The sequence below is a fragment of the Balaenoptera acutorostrata genome, chromosome 1, assembly GCF_949987535.1.
Source record: "Balaenoptera acutorostrata chromosome 1, mBalAcu1.1, whole genome shotgun sequence".
Classification (NCBI taxonomy): Eukaryota; Metazoa; Chordata; class Mammalia; order Artiodactyla; family Balaenopteridae; genus Balaenoptera; species Balaenoptera acutorostrata.
This window is the reverse complement of record NC_080064.1, coordinates 159,751,717-159,771,353: the sequence shown is the minus strand read 5'-3', so window position 1 is coordinate 159,771,353 and position 19,637 is coordinate 159,751,717. Positions and strand designations below refer to the sequence as shown.

Genomic DNA, 19,637 nt, shown 5'->3' with positions numbered 1-19,637 from the left:
TAAGACTCCAACTCTGCACAGCAATGTGAACATACTTAATACAATCAAACTACACACTTAAAACAGTTCGGATGGTAAATTTTATGTTATGTATTTTGTTACCACAATTAAATTTTTTAATTTTAAAGAAAAGAATCTGTCTCTTTTCCATTAAGCCAAACATTAAAAACATTTGCAAAAAATGTAGAACAATGCCACTCATCTCACTATTTTTTTTGTTTGTTTTGGAAAATATAGCAAGTTTTTGTAAAAATGTTTTGTATATGTAAATGTGTAATGAGTTATTACTGTCACTTTTTTAAACTTATTTTAAAATAAATTAATAAATATTTTTAAATTTATGTTTTAATTTCTAATATGGTAAACATCAGTTTACCCATATAAATGCTCTTTGAGTGTCCTCAATAAGTTTTTAGAGTATAAAGGGATCCTGAGACCAAAACATTTAATAACTGCTGCTCTACTGAGAAGGAATACAGCAGGTAGGGTTGCCAGATAAAATACAGGATTCCCAGTTAAATCTGAATTTCACATAAACAACGAATAATTTTTTAGTGTAATATTACCTAAAACATGCTGAACTAAAAAATTATTTGTTGTTTATGTGAAATTCAAATTTAAATGGGTATTCTGTATTTTTATTTGCTAAATCTGGCAACCCTGACAGCGGGAAAGATTTAGGTTAGACTGAGAACTTGAGTCAGATGTTGGGATTCTGACCCAGGAAAGGATGGAGAATTTCTGACAACTTTGAGAAAAACAAATGGGTCTGCGGGCCCTAAATGCTGAGGGCTGGGGGTTACAGCCAGGAGGGGGCGCAGGGACAAAGGGTCTTCCCTGAGCTGGGCCCGAGACTCACTCCAAGAAACCCAGGCAGCTGGAGGATGAGCAAAAGCAGTGGAAAGTGAGACCCAACGTTGGGAGGACTGAGGTCTCCGGAGGATGTCAAAAACATGAGGCAGTGAGGTCATTTGGCCCCCCTGACCTCTGCTAAAAATAGTTGTGGTTGCCATAGGGGTGAGAGCTGTCAGGAAGCCAGGGGTGAATCTCCATGTCTGGTTGGGGCTGTGCAGAGATATAGCTGGGGCGGTTGGGCCGTCAGGCCAGGTGGCAGGAAACCTAAGACACACGTTTGGGGCTAGAAATAACAGAGACAAAGAACTAGTCTTAGGAGCAGCCCAGGGGAGAAGGGCCCACACCTCTAGCTAGAATGGAGGCCAATGACAGGTCCCTCCTCCCATCAGCATAGGGAAGCTCTAAGAAGCTCTTTCCTTTAAGAGAGGCAGGGGTGCCCCAGAAATAAGACTAGGAGGGAGGTTTTGGTGCTTTTTAAAAAAATTATTTTATTTTTTTGCCTTCAACATGTATTTAGCATTACTCTATACTTGGCATTGTACCCAGCCCTGAGGATTCTGAATTGAATAAATGTGGTTCCCACCCTCCAGAGTCCGGTGGAGGAGAAAGATGCATAAAACCAACACAAATTTATGAACTCTTTTTTATAAGAGTTAATGATCAAAGGCCCGAGCAGCAACCCACCTACTGCAAACCAGGCCCCTCCCTTTAGCAACCCCCAGCCCCAGCCTGGGCTGCAAACCAGCTGAGGGTGGAGAACCACCCAGATGCCTGCAGAGCAACACGCCAAGTTCCAGACCCTTTCTCTGCCCACACATCTCTGCCAACTGTTTGGAGCAAAGGAAAATAACCCAGTTTGGGGAAAGACATAAAAATGACAGTATTCTTTCTTGATCCTTCTCCCTCGCCACATCCCAGCCTGGGAAAACCTGTTAGATGTTTCTTGAGAGGGTTTCAAAAGGCCATTATTGGCTTCCAGTTAAAGTGGGTGAGTGTGTGTATTGCGGCGGGCTGGCTTTCGTTGACCATGGAGGTTTGGGACCCAGTTCGAAGTCACAGAACAAGTAGAGACAAAAGACAGTCAGTCATTTCTGGAGTCTAGAGCTTACTGAACAAACATAGATTGAACCCCTATTGCCAGGGACCAGGGTGGGATGTTGAGTCCAGAGCTCCAGCCTGCTAGGGGCACCGTCATTACACAGGACATTGGGGAAAGCTTCATGGAGGGAGTGAGCTGAGTGTTGCAGGCTGAGGAGTTTTCTGAGTCAAGTAGAGGGGTTTTTAAGGAGCAAGAATTCCTTGCAAACTTAAACACTGACCTCAAACAGTCAAGTCTGGTGCCTGTATGTAAACCTCATTCACTCAGATGTGCTCCAATATCCTGACTGCCACCCCCTCTCCAGCCCCATTTTATCCTCGGATGTGCTCCTGCCAAGTAAGGTGTCTGCTCTCTAGGGAGAGGCAGGGTCCTGGGGCTCTTCTTCTGTCCCCCGGGTTCCTGGGGTTCAGGCTCCAGGCCTGGTTTCTGCCCTTGTCTCTCCTCTCTCACAAGCTGCAGCCTGGTAGCTTGGCCCCTCACTGCTGTGCCACGAGGGAGGCTGTTAGAAGCACAGCTCAGCACGGGGGCAGCTTGGGTGTGTCTCTCTGGAGCAGCAGCAGGAGCCCGCTGGGCACGGTCAGGAACGGTCAGGACCAATCTCCCCTGAGGCCAAAGGCAGCCATTTCTCTGTTGTGTCTTCCCCACGGTCAGACAGACTGTGTTGGCTCCTCTGAGGCCCCATGTGAGAAGGAGAGTGTTGGCTCTGCCCAGATTGGCTGTGCGACCTTGGTCAAGTCAGTGGACGTTGACCTCCTATTTGTTCAAGTATAATCTGTACTCTAAGGTCTGTCCGAGGCAATATGTGTGAACACACTTTGTGAGCTGTAAAGCACAGCACTGGTGTGAAAGGCTGTTACTTTGTGGGAGTCCTGAGCACCCATGGTTAGAACAGGGAGGCTGTCTCAGAGTTTACTTTTCAGGCATCATCTTCCAGATGGGGATTCCTAACCTGGGGTCCCGATGTTCTGCAGGGAGTCCTGGTGGCATTTGTAGGTTTTTTGAGAAGGCACGTTTTCTGGGAAGATGATGCAGAGCTTTTCATCAGACCCTCAAGAGAGTGGACAAGTGAAGACCTGTTGAGAGCCACTGCCTGAGCCTTGGGCTTCATCCCTGGGGGGTCATCTGCCAGGGAACCCCGACCCAGGAAGGCCGAGGGGCCTCCGAATCGTTGGAGGCAACAGTCACGCAGGCTGAGTGACCTATGTGTACCCACTCAACAAGGACATGTCTAAACAGCCACATGAGTCCAAAATCGCCAAGGAGGTGTTTGCTGAGCCCAAGTTCAATGCAGGCCAGCAAGACAATAGAGCTCATGGGATCTATATCATGCCAAAGTCTAGGAGGTGATTGTTCTGTACTGTTCTCTATGTTGGCCTTATTTTGACTGGAATGCCAAGTCCCATTCTAGATACCATGTTACTATAAGAATGCAGATAAATGGAAATATTTCCAGGGGACACAGGCCAAGCTGTCAAAATGTCTTGAAACCAGTCTTAGGAGGAATGACTAAAAGAACTGAGGGTATTTGGCTCAGAGCAAAGAATTACAGAGTAGATGGAGACTGCGAGTGGACATTAAATTCTTGAAGTGCTGTCTAGTGGATTCTATAGGGAGGCAGATAGTAACTCAGTAAAAGGAAATATTTTCTAACAGTGAGCTTCATGGGGTGGTTGGACTGGAACTCCCCACTACCCCACATATTTGGTCTTTTGGAAGGGAAAAAATTACAGGGTCTAAGCTCTATCCCAGAAGAAGAGGAAGAAGAGACAATGACCATTCCTCCCCTGGGACTCAGGGAGAATGGGTGTTGCCTTGTAGAGGGGAGAAGGGGCAGGGCAGGGAACAGCAAGCCAGATCTGGGCCCCTGTGGCCTCTGCCTGCTTTCACAAAGGAGTCTTCTCTGACTGCCTGGATCAACTGTGGTCGAATCCCTTCCTCCATGGACCCTGCTGTCTTGCACACAGCGGGGAGCAGGGCTGGGTGAGGAGAGAGGAAGCTGATGGCCAGAAAGGCTGGTCTCCAGCTCCCTTGAAAGACAGGATGGGCTGTCCTAGGCAGGCCAGAGGGGTGGGGATGGGAAGATGGCTCACTGGTGAATCACCCATGGCCATTGTCTGCTCCTGCTCCCTCTGGGGAGGGTTGCTGGGGGAGACAAACCTCTGGCCAGCTGGGCCGATGAGGACAGGTTTCCCACTCCTGTCCTCACAGCTCTTGGGGCCCTCCTGGCCCACCACCCAGCAGGGGAGGGCCTGTGAGTTGGCCTTGGATGGATGTTGAGGGGAGTTCCTCCAACTCCGCTCACCCTTCACGAAGGATGGGGGTCCCACAGAGGAGCCCAGAGACGTGGTCTGCAGGGGAAGCTGCCCGGCCCTGTCTGGCACAGCCGAGGAATCTGGCAGGCGTGCCCCCTCTCTAGTGACCTCACCTGAGCCTGCCAGGCACACCCTCCCTGCCACACCCTTCCTAAACCTCCTTCCAAACCTGCCCTCACCCAGCAGGCCTGTCGAGCACCGCGCCCCACCCCAGGGCCCCAGGGGAGCCTAGGGAGAGTGAGGTAACTGCGGGTCAGCCCCTCACCAGGGCCTGGTCTGGTCTGAGGCGCAGGGCTGGCCTCCTGCCTCCAGTCGAGTCTGGGTCCCTGATGACTTCTGGGGTTGGAGGTCACAGAAGTGCAAAATGACAGACTGTCAGTGTTGTTATATATATGGAGAAACTGAGGTCTGCAGAGAGCAGACACAAGCAGCAGGACACCCAGTCTGCAGTGGGAAGCTGGGGGACCGCGTGACGGGGGACTGCTGCCCTCCTGGCTCCGGCAGGCCTCTGACTTGGGAAAAGTCTGAGGTTTAGAGCCACCTGACAGTTCTCCTGCTGCCTCCCTTGCTTCTTTGCTTTTTTGGACCCATATGAAGGTGTTCTGGAGGGTAGGAGCGAGGTTAAGAAAGGGATGGCCCTGTGGGGTCAGCAGCGTGGGCTTTGGAGCCAGACAGGCATAGGTTAGAACCCTGGTTCCTGCCACCTCCTGCCAGCAGGACCTTGAGAAGTACCTAGGTCTCGCTGAGCCTCAGTTTTCTCATCTGCAAAATGACAATAATTACTATCTCGAAATGCAGAATGTGTTACATCTATTATCTCGTTTAACTCTCACAGCAAACAGTTTGAGGTAGATATTATCTCCAACCTTCAGATGAGAAAACTGAGGCTCAGATACATCGTGCAGGATCTCGGGAATCCTGATGAGTGGTAGAGCTGGGACATAACCTGTGACTGTCTGATCCCAGGGCCCGCGCTCTGGACCACTCTGCTATTCTGCCGTGGCCTCCGAGGATGGCTGGGAGAAATGACGGGGGTGAGGTAACAAGATATAGCGCCCCTTCCCCAGGACCTGATGAGGTGTCGCAGGGAGCAGGGCTGGGTGAGGGAAGAGGAGAGAGGGGCTTCTGGGTCCAAAGCAGAGGCCACTGCGAGGGTCCCGGGCCTGTGGCACTTCGGGTTAGTGGAAGGGGAGGGACCGGAAGTCTTCTCGAAGGTGGATGAGGGCAGAGCCAGTGAAATAGAGATTCTGTGGTTAAAGCAGCCCCTCAGTGTTGCTGAGACCGTGGGGCTGAGGGAAAGGCAGACTCAGGAGGAACACGTGCCAAGCTGCTGACAGGGCTTTCCCCTGCGGAGGGACAACATTTTTACTCTCCAGCCCCCATATTGTTTGCATTTTTTACACCGACTGTGCATTATTTGAATTTTCTTTTAAAGGAAAAATAAAGGCTAGAAAGATGTATGTCAAATGCTAATAGTGGGTGGAGGGCATCATCTGTGACTGAAGTTCCCTTAAATTTTCTACGACAAACATGTATTAATCATTCTCAGGAAATATTATTTAAATGAGATTATACATGTCAAGTGTCTGGAACAGCACTTCTGCCATGATGGAAATGCGTTCCATCTGTGCTGTCCAGTACGGCAGACACCAGCCACACGTAGCTCCTGAGCACTTGAAATGTAGCTAGTGCAGCCGAGGAAATGAAATTTTAATTTTATTGAATTTTAATTAACTTACATTTAATTTTAAGTAGGCCTGGCCTTTGAGGGTTCAATAAGACAGACTGTGAATGATGATGCCGGGCTTTATTTATTTATTTTGGCCGCGCCACGCGGCTTTCGGGATCTCAGTTCCCCGACTAGGGATTGACTGAACCTGGGCTGCGGCAGTGAAAGCCTGGAATCCTAACCACTAGGCCACCAGGGAACTCCTGATGCTGACCTCTAGAAGAAAGTTTGCTGCCCTGTCACCATCTGAGGCCTTCCTGATGAGTGCCCTCTTCTCTGCCCTCTCTTTCCTCCTCGGCTTCAGAGCTTCCTCTACCTTCCTCTACTGCCTCTCCCTCAGCCACCTTACCTTCCTTCTCCGACCCTGTACAGAGCACAGGGGTTCCTCAGCCAAACCCCTCCAGGTGTGCTTGCCGTGATGTGCACAGCTGCAGGTGAGAGCCCAGGCTCAGCACCGCCTCACTGTGGCAATCTCAAGCAAGTCACCACCTCTATCTGGGCCTCAGTTTCCTCATATGTATAATGGGAGTCTTGGCCAGAGATTCCATAAAGGCCTCATGGCCCTTCACCTAGCTGCTGAGGTCACAGGCTGGGATCACTGGGCATGGCCAGGGGTACTGGGCACTGCTGAGCAAGAGAGACTTAAGTGAGGTGACAGAAAGGACTGTCTGGCTGGAAGGCTTATGAGGTGCTGGGATGGGCGAAAAATGTGTGATGAAAGATGTGTCATCGAGGGAAGAGAACTTTGCTAATCCAGCTCCCCTCCAGCAGCTAGCTGTTCTTTCTTAGATCATAACTTCGTTTTAGCAGTTACCAAGCTCCGTTGTCTTTTTTTTTTAAATTTATTTTCGGCTGCATTGTGTCTTCGTTGCTGCCCGCGGGCTTTTCTCTAGTTGCGGTGAGCAGGGGCCACCCCCTGCTGCAGTGTGCGGGCTTCTCACTGCGGTGGCCTCTCTTGTTGCGGAGCACGGGCTCTAGGCACGCAGGCTTCAGCAGTTGTGGCACTTGGGCTCAGTAGTCGTGGCTCACGGGCTCTAGAGCACAGGCTCGGTAGCCGCGGCGCGTGGGCTTTGTTGCTCCGCGGCATGTGGGATCCTCCCAGACCAGGGCTCGAACCCGTGTCCCCTGCATTGGCAGGCAGACTCTCAACCACTGAGCCACCAGGGAAGCCCTCCGTTGTCATTTTTTTACCTCTGTCTTCCTGGATAGATTTTGAGATGTTTGAAGAGAAAGAGTTTGTCTAGTTCACCTCAGTATCCTCCATCTCTTACATAAAACATGTTCATGTAGGTTTGATGAACAGATGAATAAATTGTTCCTTTGGATCCTCCCTAGGCTTTTCCCTCTGGGATTGGCATTAAGCTCTGTGGCTCAAAGGACTTAGCCTTGGGAAAAAATAGAAAGTCAATGGAATTTGTAGAAAATTTTTTTTCCCTTTCTGCCTCCTTGAAAATGTTTTTTCTTCAACCTCTCAAACCCTAACCTTCTCTTTCTCTGGCAGAGTAAAGAAAGTGTTCAGTGGGATAAACGAATTCATACTAAGGTGTGAATGGCTCAAGGTTTACCCCTCGTAGGGGCACCTGCGTTTGTACATGTAACAAGCAACGCTTAGCCTACCTGTGGGTGTCAGGCTTCAGCTACAGCTGCGACACGCAGAATGTCCTCTCTCCTGCACCCCAAACCTGTGAGCCAGATGCCATTTGCTTTCCTATGGGCAGAGGAGGAGGCTAATCTGAGCTGCGGTGGCGTTGTCAGCAAGCCTGGGTTTGTCCTGGGGCAGCCATTCACCAGCTGTGTCCATGAGTAAGTTCCCCTCATCTTTCTGAGACTCGGTTTGCTATCCGTAAGTGGAGTCTCATGTCACCTCTCTAGCTACCCACTAGGGTTATGGTGGAGATAAAATGAATCCATGTACACAAAAAGCATTGTTAGCTGTGAGGCCTTGGATAGGAAAAGGGATTGATATTGCGATGACTTTGGGCCGGGGGGGGAGGGGTCTCCCCACACCCTCAAAATCATACCTGAGCAGACCACGGCTGTGCGTGGAAGTCACCTCCCTTTTAATCTCACAGCTGCCAAGTGGAGAAGAGAACCCTGGCATTCTCTCATCTTTTGCCCTGCTCCCGGGGAAAGGTGAGAGGGAGGCCAGGAGAGCCTTTGGAGCCAAACTTGCTCTCCGACTCACCTCCAGATGCCCTCCCCCCAACCTGGGCGTCCAGCAGTGAGGACTCCCCACGGTTAGAACACCGGTCCCGACTCCTCTGTCTGCATGCATTCCTGCTCACAGACCTCACCCAAACCAAGCCGCCTCTCCACCACACTGGGAGCCTGCCCTTGAGTCTGCTTCACAGAGATACTTCCTGGATTTCCCAGAAACTCACTAGCTTTGTCAATCTCTCCATCCTAAATTCTCCATTTGTGTGGAGGTGGGGACCCTAAAGCCCAGAGAGGTTGCATGACCGTCTCAGTATCACACAGCATAGTTGAGTGTTAGCCCCCAAGTCCCTAGACTTCCGGATGGTCCCAGATCTTCCTGAGGAGAATGCTCACCCTTTCCCTTCTCTCCCCAAACTCCCCTCACCTTCCCTTTCTCTTTCAAGCACCAACACCCCTCTGAAACCCCCAAGTCCCATAAGTTCTGGAGTGGGGGTTCCCTTCCCCTCTTCCCTCTCCCTCTCACTGGAGTGGCCTTAGAAGCCCCTTCCCCAGGTATCCTGCCCTCTGGGGTGTAGGCTGGGCAGTACTGATGCCTGAAACACCGCATATCCCTTCAAACCATGTAACGATGCCTCTGTCTCACCTGCAAGCCCAGAACCTGACCAAAACTATCTGCTTGGGACACTCTCCCTTCTTGCCTCTTGCCCATCCTTCAGTGCTCTGAGAAACCTCCCCAAAGGTCCCTATCAGAGTGGAGCTCTCCCTCCCTGGACTTCCCACCCCATCCCCTGCTGTAGCATTTATCTCTTCCTGCCTCTGTGTTAGAGGGCTGTGTGTGTGTGTGTTTGTGTGTGTCCCCATGTGTGTGTGTGTATGTGTGTCCCCACTAGGCTGTGAGCTCCATGAGGGCATGGACCATGTCTTACTTTTCTTTGTGTCTGAGTGCCTGGCACAGAGCAGGTGTTCAAAACTGCATTTCTTGAATTTCATTGAACCTAAAGCTAGTGGTTTGGGTTACAGGCTACCTGGACTACAGGCTGCCCATCTCTGATGAGAGCTCCAAGACCAGCAGAGAAGGAAATGCAGAGGAAGGAATGGGACCCCTGGTTAGCCCCTTCCTCCTCAGCATCCACGCTGCCATCGCTCAGGTCTTCCCATCCTTGGCCTGGCCTGGCCCTGCCTGGCTGAGAAGATGAGGAGGGGACCAGCCAGAGACATATAACAGGTCTGTGCTGGTGACTTGTCTCTTGCATGAGTTTATTTAATGCCCAATTTCGTGGGAAATCTTCTCCTCCTCACTTCCACCTCAACTCTGGGTGCTTGGGGCTGGGCTCAGGTAGAAAAAGAACAAAGGGACCCAAGAGAGTGTACAGAGAGAACTCAGCCTTCCTGTAGAAGCCCAGAGATCAGAGCGCCCAAACCAGCTGGAGACCCAGATCTTTCTAAAGGATTTACTTTAGTCTTCTCTTCAGTGAGCTGAAATCGCTACAAGAACAACCAGAGTAAGGCAATTAAAGGACCTTTAGGCTGGGAGGTTGGCCGGCAGCAGGGTCCAGGCACCCAGAGCTTGTGGAATCTCCTCCGGGTGCTTTTGGAAGCAGAGCCAACTTGGTGGGTGGCTGCCTGGGGGCAGGGGCATGGCAGAGGTGGTCTATTGAGCACCACTGGGCCCCTCATCTTGACAGTTAGACTTTGGAGGGCGGGGGAACCAAAGACAGGGATCGGCTACCGGGGAGGGAGGGCTCTTCTGCGAGGACCCGAGTGTGGGAAGCAGTGCCGCCGTCACCGACCTAGACTGTCCTTCTAGCTAGCTGGGTGACTCAGGTCCTGCTGGCAGGTTTGGATGTGCTGGGACAAGTCCCAGCCTTCCCTCCCTCTCCAGCTCTGTCCCCGCACGCGTGGTGGAGGCCGAGCCTCCTCCTTCCAGCTCCACTGGGGGGTTGGCTACAAGCCTTCAGCCTGAGGGGCCACTGCCAGCCACTTTCTCAAGCCCTGCCCCAGGCCTGGCCCCGAGCAGGTCAGAGCCCTCTGTGGGGACCCCAGATGGCCCAGCAGCATCCTGACAGTTGTCTCCCTTAGGGAGAGAGATCTGGGAACCTGGGGTGCAGGCACCCATATTTGACATCTCCTCCGAGCCTCACGAATGCCCTGCCACTTGGGCAGCCCAGGCATCCTTATTTCGACGAGGAGACGGAAGCCTGCAACCTCACAGCCAGCGCTGAGTGGCTGAACCTCCACTCAAACCTGGGCCTGCTGATGCTGATTCCTGAGCACACACCTGGGCCCGTGGTCTGGAGGAGGCTGGGCCCCAAGCACTGATATACTCACAGGACCCAGGTGGAGGCAGCCGGCCTGGGCCAGGCAGGCCTCATTCAGTCCTGTCTCAAGCTGGGGCCTGACTCCCTGGGACTGGGCCGGCTTTGTCTGCAAGTCCTAGAGGAAAGGTGTCTGGAATAAGCAGGCTCTCAGCTCGCAGGGAAGGGGAGTTGTGAGGGCCTCTACTGAGCCTTCAGGAGTTGGAGGCCAAGACCTCCTCAGTCACCCTCAGCCTTGCTCGTTTCTGTAGGGTCTGCCTTAGACGTCTCTGAGCAGTTCTGCACTTGAACATCCCCTTGGCTTCAGGAAGGAGGAGGAGTCATAACTTGCCTTGGTTAGTCCCTTATTACGTTCTAGGCACCAGGCTAAGGTGTGACACGCAGAATGTCCTCTCTCCTGCACCCCAAACCTGTGAGCCAGATGCCATTTGCTTTCCTATGGGCAGAGGAGGAGGCTAATCTGAGACTGGAACCTTGTCTGAGGTGAGTGGCAGCACTGGGACTGGAGCCCAGAGCTGCAGGCTCCAAAGCCCAGGCTCTTACATTGGAAACCAGACCTCACTTAAGGGCCCTGTCACTGACGGGGGTCTGCCACGTGGATCCATCCAGGTGTCCCGGCTAAAGTTCCCCTCCTCTCCCACCCTGTGGCCCCAGGTCTTTCCTCCTTTGCCTCCCCCTCTCCCCAGAATCACCCTTGAGTCACCTGGAGGTGCGGGGGTCAGGTCACTGCCCTCTGCCCCGTGCCGTCTGAAGGCTTTGGTGTGGGCCCAGGCTGCACCTGCTGCAGCGCCACCGTTTCCACGAGGCTGGCAGGGAGCACCAGCTGTGCACGGGCACAGCGAACATGGCACAGCAAGTATGCCGGCTCCAGGCCAGCCAGCTGCCCGCCAAGTGCTGCTGGAGCACTACCGCACCAAGCAGAGATGAGTTCTCAGCTGCCCCCAGCCTGGGCCACTGAGGCTGCGGGAGTGTGCTGGCCTGGCTGGGCCCTCTGAACCCCAGGTGTGGGGCTGGGACCTGCAGGATGGACCCCCGGGGAGAAAGCCTGCCCGTTGGTCCTGCAGTCTAAAGGAGGGCGGTCCCCTGCAGAGGCCACCCTGACTCAATGTCCCACCCTGTGACCCCTGGTGGGAGGGGCAGGCAGGTCCAGATTGGAGCAATTTGTCCCCTTTTTACAGAGTGGAGAGAGGCTCAGACATAAACAAGGAATGGCAGTGACTGTCAGAGGAATGAAACCCAACTCCTAGTCGGGGCTTGGGCTTAGCGAGAAGCCCCTTGTCACAAAGAGGCAAATATAGGGTCTGCCTGTTCCGTCCTTTTTTGCAGAAGATGGCTCTGTAGCCGGGGCTGATGTTCCCCTCTCCTAGGGCTGTTTGTTTACTTTGCAGCCTCAGGATCAGCTGAGAATGTCATCCCCCAGCCTCCCACTTCCCTCCTCCCTTTCAGTGTGGACTGTGGCTGGCAGTGACATTTAAGAACCAATGCAGGGAAGGCACCTGACCTTGGGGAGGAATGTGGGAAATGTCTGCAGCCTGGAGCGGCCACCCCCCACCTGGGGCCCAGGAATGTGGGCTCCTGGCCCAGAGCCCGTGGCCCCCAAGGGAGGTGTGCGTGTGGTTGAAAGAAATGGGGGGTGCAGGGCCCAGGAGTGACATTGTTGGAAGGCCCTGTAAGGTCACCTGGTGAAACTCCTACCCGGTTATAGAGGGTGAAGATGAACCATCAATGCTGCCCTCCTGCCAGCGCCAGCACAGCACCCTCTCTGATCCAGTTAAGGGCACAGTCCCTGACTCCTAAAGTCCCCTAAAGCCCAAGGTCATGGATACGTCTGTAACCTGACTTCTCAGACCTACAGAACCACAGAATGTCAGAGCCCTTTGAAATTAGCAGCTACTGCATCCATCCATATTACAGATGTAGAAACTGAGGCCCAGAGAGATGGGAATTGACCACAGGTGCACTAATTATGGGCCAGGGGTCTGGGGTAGGTGCTTTCCCTACAGCCCTCCTGCCTTCATGAACTGGGGGCATCTCCTTCTCGCAGTAGGGAAACTCAGGTGGGCCCACTGAGCTCCCACAGGGTTCCTGCTGGGAATCCAGTGCCTTCTGTGGGTGCCCTCAACTGTCAGGGGTGGGAAATACAGTACCAGAGCAGACACTGAGGGCCTGGCCTCTATGCTCAAGGCAGGTGATCTCTGCTCTGGCTGGACAGAATTGAAAGGCCAAGCTAATGCCAACAGATGCTAGTCTTTGGAGCTGAACCCTAAGAAAGTGCTGAATAAGGACTCTGCTGCCCTCCTGTGGCCATACCTGGGCATGACTGCTGTCATCGAGGCCTCCAGCTGCTTATGTTCTCCAAACTAAGGAAATCTCTCCCAATTCCCCTCCTCCTAGAAAGCACTCCAGCGGGGCTGGATGGGGTGGACATCATCTCACCTCCGTATCACCCAGGCCAGAGCTTTGGCTGTGGAAAGCAAATGGGAAGGGTGGATGACGCTTTGTTCAATGTCAGATCCTGGAGGATGAAGGCCGCAGGCCAACAGGTGAGGTCCAGTCTGTGTTACCCAGAGTGCTTGAGTGTTGGGAGAGACTCAGTGGTTTCCATGGAAACAGCCTAATCAACCAACGCTAGACGGGATGGTTTGAAAACTTAGAGGATATGGATGGTTTGAAAACTTAGAGGATATTTATTTCTCGGGAAGGTCCACAACAGCTGGCAGGCACTGCCCTCCCCTGTTCCAGGGGATTTCTCTCTCCTTTTCCGAGAAATCCCCTCTCTTCTTGGAAGTGCGCTTGGGGAGGCTGGGATGTGAAGAGAAACCATACACAACACTCCAGAGCCTTAAAAAAAGGAAAGCAACAGACAACCTCCCCCACACAAATACACACATACAGAATAAACAGACGTATAAAAAGAGGCTGAGGCTCTGCTTGGGAGAGTGGGGTTGGGCGGCTCTGCCCCACTTCCCCCAGCCAGGAGTCTCCAGATCTAAATGGCATGGAAGTGCCTGACAGCCAAGCAGCAGCCCTGGCTTCAGAGAGAGGACCGGGGAGGGAGGTGGGGGGGGACCTCTCCCTGGAGCTCAGGGGGATAAGGGACAAAGGAACAAATAAATAAATAAATAAACAGAACCCTAAGAGTTTGGGCTGAGGCTCGGGACCCCTGGGGTCTCTTTCCCTGAAAAGAGCAGATCCAGGGACAGGCAGAAAGAATAACAGGGAACACACAAATCCAAAGCCACACCCAACTGGCCTCCAGAGCCTGCATCCTTCAGATCCCAGAAGGGCCCAACCCAGAACCCAGCCTCAACCCAGCTCTGGAGGAGGGAGGGGTGAGCTGGGGAGCTTCCCCAGGGCCAGTGGAAACTCTTGCCTTCATCCTGACCATCTCCACAAAGAGGGAGCCGGAGCTGCCTCCAGCATGGGCTGTTCCCTAGGAAAGCCAAGGCATGGCCCTCTCCTGCCCCTCTTCTCATTGGCCTTCCTGACCCATGGCATCTGCATCAGCTGGGAGGAGCCCTTGTGTGACTGTAAATAATCAAAACAGTCCATCCGGGTGTCCTCTGCTCCATTTGGCCACCGACGCCCCCACCACCTCCAGCCAGGGCTACACTTACGGCTCCCTTCAGGCCAACAGGGAGGAGGCACTGGACAGAAGAAGCAAGGACAGAGAAGGGGGCAGAAGTTGCTGGAATGGACAGTTTGGGCAGGAAGCCAAACTGGACATATGAAGAAGTCCAAGGACTCGGGAGTCCCAGGGTCCCCCCGGAGAAGCATGGCCAGCGGGGGGCTGGGGAGAGCACGGGGTCAGGACAGGCCGGCCGCTCAGCTGGGCAGTAGCACGTGCTGCAGGAGGTAGGTGAGGGAGTCCCAGTGCTTCCAGAGGAGGAAGAGGACGAGGACCAGGAGGGCGGTGCTGGTGATGCGCAGGCGGGTCTTCATGAGGGGTGTGATGAAGTTGGCGAGAGTGGACACGAACACCAGCAGCACGGCCATGAGCGCCAGGATCACGTTGATGAACTTGCCCAGCAGCGCCCGTGCGTTGGCGTTCTCCACACCCTCCAGCTGCACCACCTGTTGCTGTTGCTGCTGCAGCTCCAGCTTGGTGACCCGGGTCAGGCAAGACTCCACAGCCTCCTGCAGGGACACAGGGGTGGGTGCATTGGAGCTCAGGGCGGGCAGACCCCCAGCCTAAACCCTACCTGCCCCTCAGAGGAGGTGACAATGCTGTGCCCCCTCTGAAGGCCAGGCAGGGTAGAGGGTGATCAGCTGCAGCTAGGGGCCCGAGTTCTTTAATGATGACTATCTGGGGAGGCTGGTGGGAAGTGGAAGTCTTGATTAAGGGGAAGGGGTGGAACCAGCCCACTCCCAGATTCCTCTTGAGGCTGCTGTACCTGGATGTCCCGGGCCCTTTCGTAGGACTGGTAGGCCACCTTCTCCTCCATGCTGGCCAGCTCCTGCTTCAGGTTGGTCATCTCATTCTGGTGAAGCTCGGTCAGGTCGTTGAGCTGCTCCTCCAGCCGCTCATACCTGGCGGAGGGAGAAGGTATGACACCAGTCCCAGCTCCCCAAGCCTCTTGTCTCCCCCCAGGATCAATTTCACTCATTCTCAACAATGACTCAACCCACCCCAGGTGTCCAGCCCTGTCCAATTTTAACAGCAACAACAATGAAAGCTACTACGTACACAGCACTTCTTACATGCAGGCTCTGGGCTAGGCACTTTAGCCACATTATCTCATAGGATCCTCCCCACAAACCTTCAAGATAAGTACTAGTGTCATTCCCATTTTACAGATGAGAAGACTGAGGCATAGAGAGGTTGAGGAACTTGCCTGAGATCACAGAGCTCATGAATGGAGGAGTCAGGGATTGACTGACTTCAACAACCTCGGCCCTTAAGCCCTGGGCTAATAGGCTCTCCTGGGTACCAGGGACACACGGATATAGAGACACAATCCCTGCTCTGAAGGCACAAAATATCAGAAGATGACTACTATGTGGGGGCGGGGGGGTAGTTAGTTTTCAGGCAGGTTTCCCCCTCAATTTTCCAAACCTTCTTCACATATAAAAAGAAGAAAAAGTGCTAACTAAAGAAAAGATCCCTAAGAATCCCAAGGAGCAAGTGCCAAATGCCACACGAGAGGCACAGAGCAAAAGCAGAGCAGACAGAAGGAAAGGAGGGGACAGGCTGACTCAGGACCCTCGGCTGGATGTTCACATGGACCATGCCAGACACCTACATACGGTGACTTTACAGGTTTGGACTCAATCCTCACAAACCCTATGAACAGGGATTCACGTTATTCCCGCTTCACAGATGAGGACACCAGGTACGGAGAGTATTAAGAACTTTGTTCAAGGTAAAGAGTAAATAGTAGAGCTGGGATCTGAACCCAGGTAACCTGGCTCCAGAGTCAGTGCTCTTAGCCAGAGTCTCTCCAGATAAGAGGCCATGTAGCTGGCTCCTGCCTCGGTTTCCCCTTTTGTACAACAACCATGTAATCATCAAGTAGGGATGCTCAAAGCTCCTGAGACAGGCAGAGCCTTCCTTCCACAGGCCCCATAATCCTAACTTCCAGCTGCCCTGGAAGCTGGTGGAAGGGTCCTCGGAGCCTCTTCCTGGCCCCTTCCAGCAGCCCAGGACCCTTCTAGATGCTCCCCCGTCTGCTGCTACCACCAAGTGTGAAAGCCGGTGCTCGGCCCCTCTCCCCAGGGGTGGGCCGGGCGGCACACACCTGTAGCGCTCCTCCTGCAGGCACTGGGTCATGTAGGTGTAGTCCCTCTGCAGCTGAGCCTTCAGGTCCTCCATCGAGTCCTCCAGGTGGGACTGGCCCTCCTTGATCTCCCGCAGCTCTTCCAGCACAGCATCCAGGTTTCCGGGGGCTCCGTACAGCATGTTTGACTTGGGGCTCCCCAGCGCCGCAGCGGGCCCAGCCCCCGAGTTGCTGCCCGCCCCGGCCGAGCTGGCGCTGGCGCTGGAGCACTCATCGTCGCTGCCGTACTTGGGGCTGGACACGAGCGTGGCACTGCCGCTCAGCGCCCGGGCCGCCTCCTCGGGGGGCCCGTCGTCCAGAGGGTCCTTCAGGTGGGCGATGTTGTCAGCGCTGCCAAACTTGTTCCGGATGAGGCTGGCGAACTCCCGGGGCTTGGACACCACGGCGGTGTGGGTGGCCTGTGAGAGGCCCGAGAGGCTGCCCTTCACGCCCTCCACCACGCCACCCCCAAAGCCGCTGATGCCGGCGCGCATGTTGGCGCCCACGTCCTTCAGGCCCTGCTGCATGTCCCGCAGCACATCTTTGGGCTGCCGCGAAGGCCCGTTCTGCTCAATCTCCCTCAGGCGCCGGCGGTAGTGCTCCAGCTTCTTGTGCAGCTGGGCGATGGTCTGGGCCGACTTCTGGTTCTTCTTCTCGAACACCTGCTTGATGCGGGACACCTGCTGCTTGTCGGCGTTGTTGGCGAGCTTCAGGTACTCTGCCACATTGTCGTCCCGCGCCTCCTGCTCGATCTTGATCTGCTCTGTGATCTTCAGGATCTTCTGGTGCAGGTGGTCGATGGCGGCCTTGGTCCGCTGGGGGTCCGGGGCCCCGTCCGGCACGTCCAGGCTGATGGGGCCATCGGTGTCACCATGGCCAGGGCCGCCAGGGAGGCTCAGGGCCACGAGGTCCCCCTTGTCGACCTGGGGAAGAAGGCAAGCAGAAGAAGCGTAAGTCAATCAGGAAACCAAGGGAGGGGGCCCACAGGAGTCTCTCGTGTGTCCCTGGACAACTCTGGACTTGGTTTCACTGCCTGGAAAACGGATGTAGGATGAACAGGAAACTTTAAGAGTCCGAAAGAATAACGGCAATGACAACAGGATTCCCTCACAGCTGCCGTTTAGGCAGGGCTTGCACATCTGCTCTTTACCCGATCCCCACAGCAAGCCTAAAATGCAGTCTAGGAAGACCTGCTCCTCCTTTGGCCCAGAGAGTTCAAGCACGTTGCTCGGGGACAAACAGCTTCAGGAAGACAGAACTGGCAGCCCAGAACTCTTTTTGCCCCATCACATGGACCAAGCAGGTCTGAGGCTTCACTGCAGTCACGGGGTTATTTCTCAGGGATGAGACACACTGTCCCTCTGGACTCAGCCCTCCATAAGGCTCCTGCCTGGAGCAGGCCTCCCCCTCAGAGCTGACCAGAGCCTACACTCGGGCCCCATGCAGGCACAGGAAGCACTCCCCTGCACCCTCCCCACCTGGGCTTCCCCAGTGCAGCTCAGCGGGCCACCTGCCTCAGCGGACACCTCTCCCAGCCCTGCCCTTACCTTCCAGCTCCCTGGAGCCATCAGCAACCTCTTCCGCTTCATGATGGCGGGAGCGCCCAGCCCTGCCCGGTCTCCCAGGACAGGGAGAGGAGCACACCCCCACCTGCCTGCTGGCTGGGTCCCCAAGGGCTCGAGTCCCAGAAGTAACCCACAGGCCGAGGGAAGCAGGGCCCAGGCTGGGGGCCTGGGGGTACCAGCCATCCAGCGTGGAAGGAGGTGAATGTGCAGGAGGGAGAGGACAGCGCCTTTTCCTCGCAGGCAGGCAGGCAGGCTTCCTGAGTGCATCAGGGTGGCACAAAGAAAGGAGCAGAGAGACTGAGAAAGGATAGGGGGCAGGGAGAGAGGGGAAGGAAAGGTCACAGAAGATAGGAAAGATGGGAAGCAAGGTCGGATGAAAGCAGGCGGGCCTGGAGCCCCACTCTCCCAGGGCCAGACCCGCCTCAGCCTGTTGGAGGACCACTGTCCACAGCCGAGTCCCAGTGTCTTATCGCCATGCAACAACGGAAGCAGCAGGAAATGGCTCAACCCCATGTATTTTTACACACAGCACATCCCTGGCCGGGTCAGATATTCGCTCTTTTTGTGTATGCGGGGGTGGGGGCAGGGTGAGGTACACATGGGGGAAGGGGTTAAACACAAAGAAAGTGGCCCCAGCTCACAGCTCACGCACCGGAAGCAGCCCGTGCCAATTGCAGGCAGAAGTCACTGGGCTCCATTTCTGCCGAGGTGCAAAATTACTGGCAAACACTTAAAAACAACAGCCCTGCCAAACTCAGGAGCCAGGGGAGGGTGTCTCCTCTGTGGGCTTCCTCTTCAGCCTTTTCAGGTCCCAGTTCCACTGGGGATGCTGGGTACAAAACCCATCCCTTCCCATACCTCCTGAAGTCACGACTTTCCTCTGACATGTGTTTTGGGTCTCCCCGCATGTCCCTTTGCCCTCTGCCAGGTGCTGATACCTTCAGGACCTTGTATATCAGAGGAGCCAATTCCACAGTCTCCCTTAATGACCTGTCCCAAGGTCTACTCGTTGCAGCAATCTGACTTCAAACTGCATCATGCAGTGAAACCCCTTCTTCCTGTGCTGTTCCCTGCAGTGACAGCAAACACCCCATCTCTCGATTTTCCTGACCCTCAGTATTCCCCCCTGTAAAATGGGGATAATCATATATACTCTCAGGGCTTTGGTGAGGGTTACACAAGATGATGTCTGGCAAGCACTCGGCACGGCACAGGCAGACAGAGGCACTCATCGGTGCTGTCTGGATCTGGCAGCACAACGTTTTTTGTGTGTGGCGGAGGAAATGAAGTTTATTTAAAAGATTATACTAAAAAATTTGCTCAACATTGATACTATGAGACAAAATTTAATTCTATATGCAACACAAAGCTTTTAATATTAAAGAACTTGACCCCTTTATAAGGCTGCTGTGCTTTCCAAAGACGGTCAACACTTTCCCTCTCTTCCACCCTCTTTGTGGGAGAAAGAATATCCAGAAAATGAGTTGGGATCTGGCTGCCTCACTGCCCGATGCTCAGCTAGGTTGTGGGCTCATCTTTATAAAGAGGAGAGTGTCGGTCCCACCTGCTTGGAGGAGTGTGGGAGGACCTAATGAGACACGGACTCGCTGTGAAATGCAAAAGTGCTTTGGACTACGAGGGAGTGTAAAAGAGCAAATTCCCTGCCTGTCTTGGCTCCAGTCTGGCAGCTTAGAGCCTTTTACCCTTCAATTTGGTGGCTGTCTGGCTTACAAATAGAAAAGCAGAGTTGAAGCTGGCTGTGAAATCCCCATGCATGAGAGAACAGACACTCCGGGAAAATCAGCAGGGCCTGGTGGTGAGCTGAAATGGGCTGGGGTCCCACCCGTTT

At 54.0% G+C, this 19,637-nt stretch overlaps 1 protein-coding gene across 3 annotated transcripts in view; it reads right to left on the bottom strand.

The window, feature by feature from the left end:
• Window positions 1-13,129: 13,129 nt before the first annotated feature.
• The window catches only part of TMCC2 (transmembrane and coiled-coil domain family 2), a 36,882-nt gene continuing 30,374 nt past the window's right edge, over window positions 13,130-19,637 (bottom strand). For all 3 annotated transcript variants that reach the window (XM_007182797.3, XM_057536159.1, XM_057536153.1), the window contains 3 exons: window positions 16,206-17,146; window positions 14,862-14,997; window positions 13,130-14,604 (listed from right to left, as the gene is read on the bottom strand). In XM_007182797.3, the coding sequence (XP_007182859.2) occupies window positions 14,293-14,604; window positions 14,862-14,997; window positions 16,206-17,146 (1,389 nt within the window). In that variant the 3' untranslated portion in view covers window positions 13,130-14,292. The remainder of the gene's footprint in view (window positions 14,605-14,861; window positions 14,998-16,205; window positions 17,147-19,637) is intronic.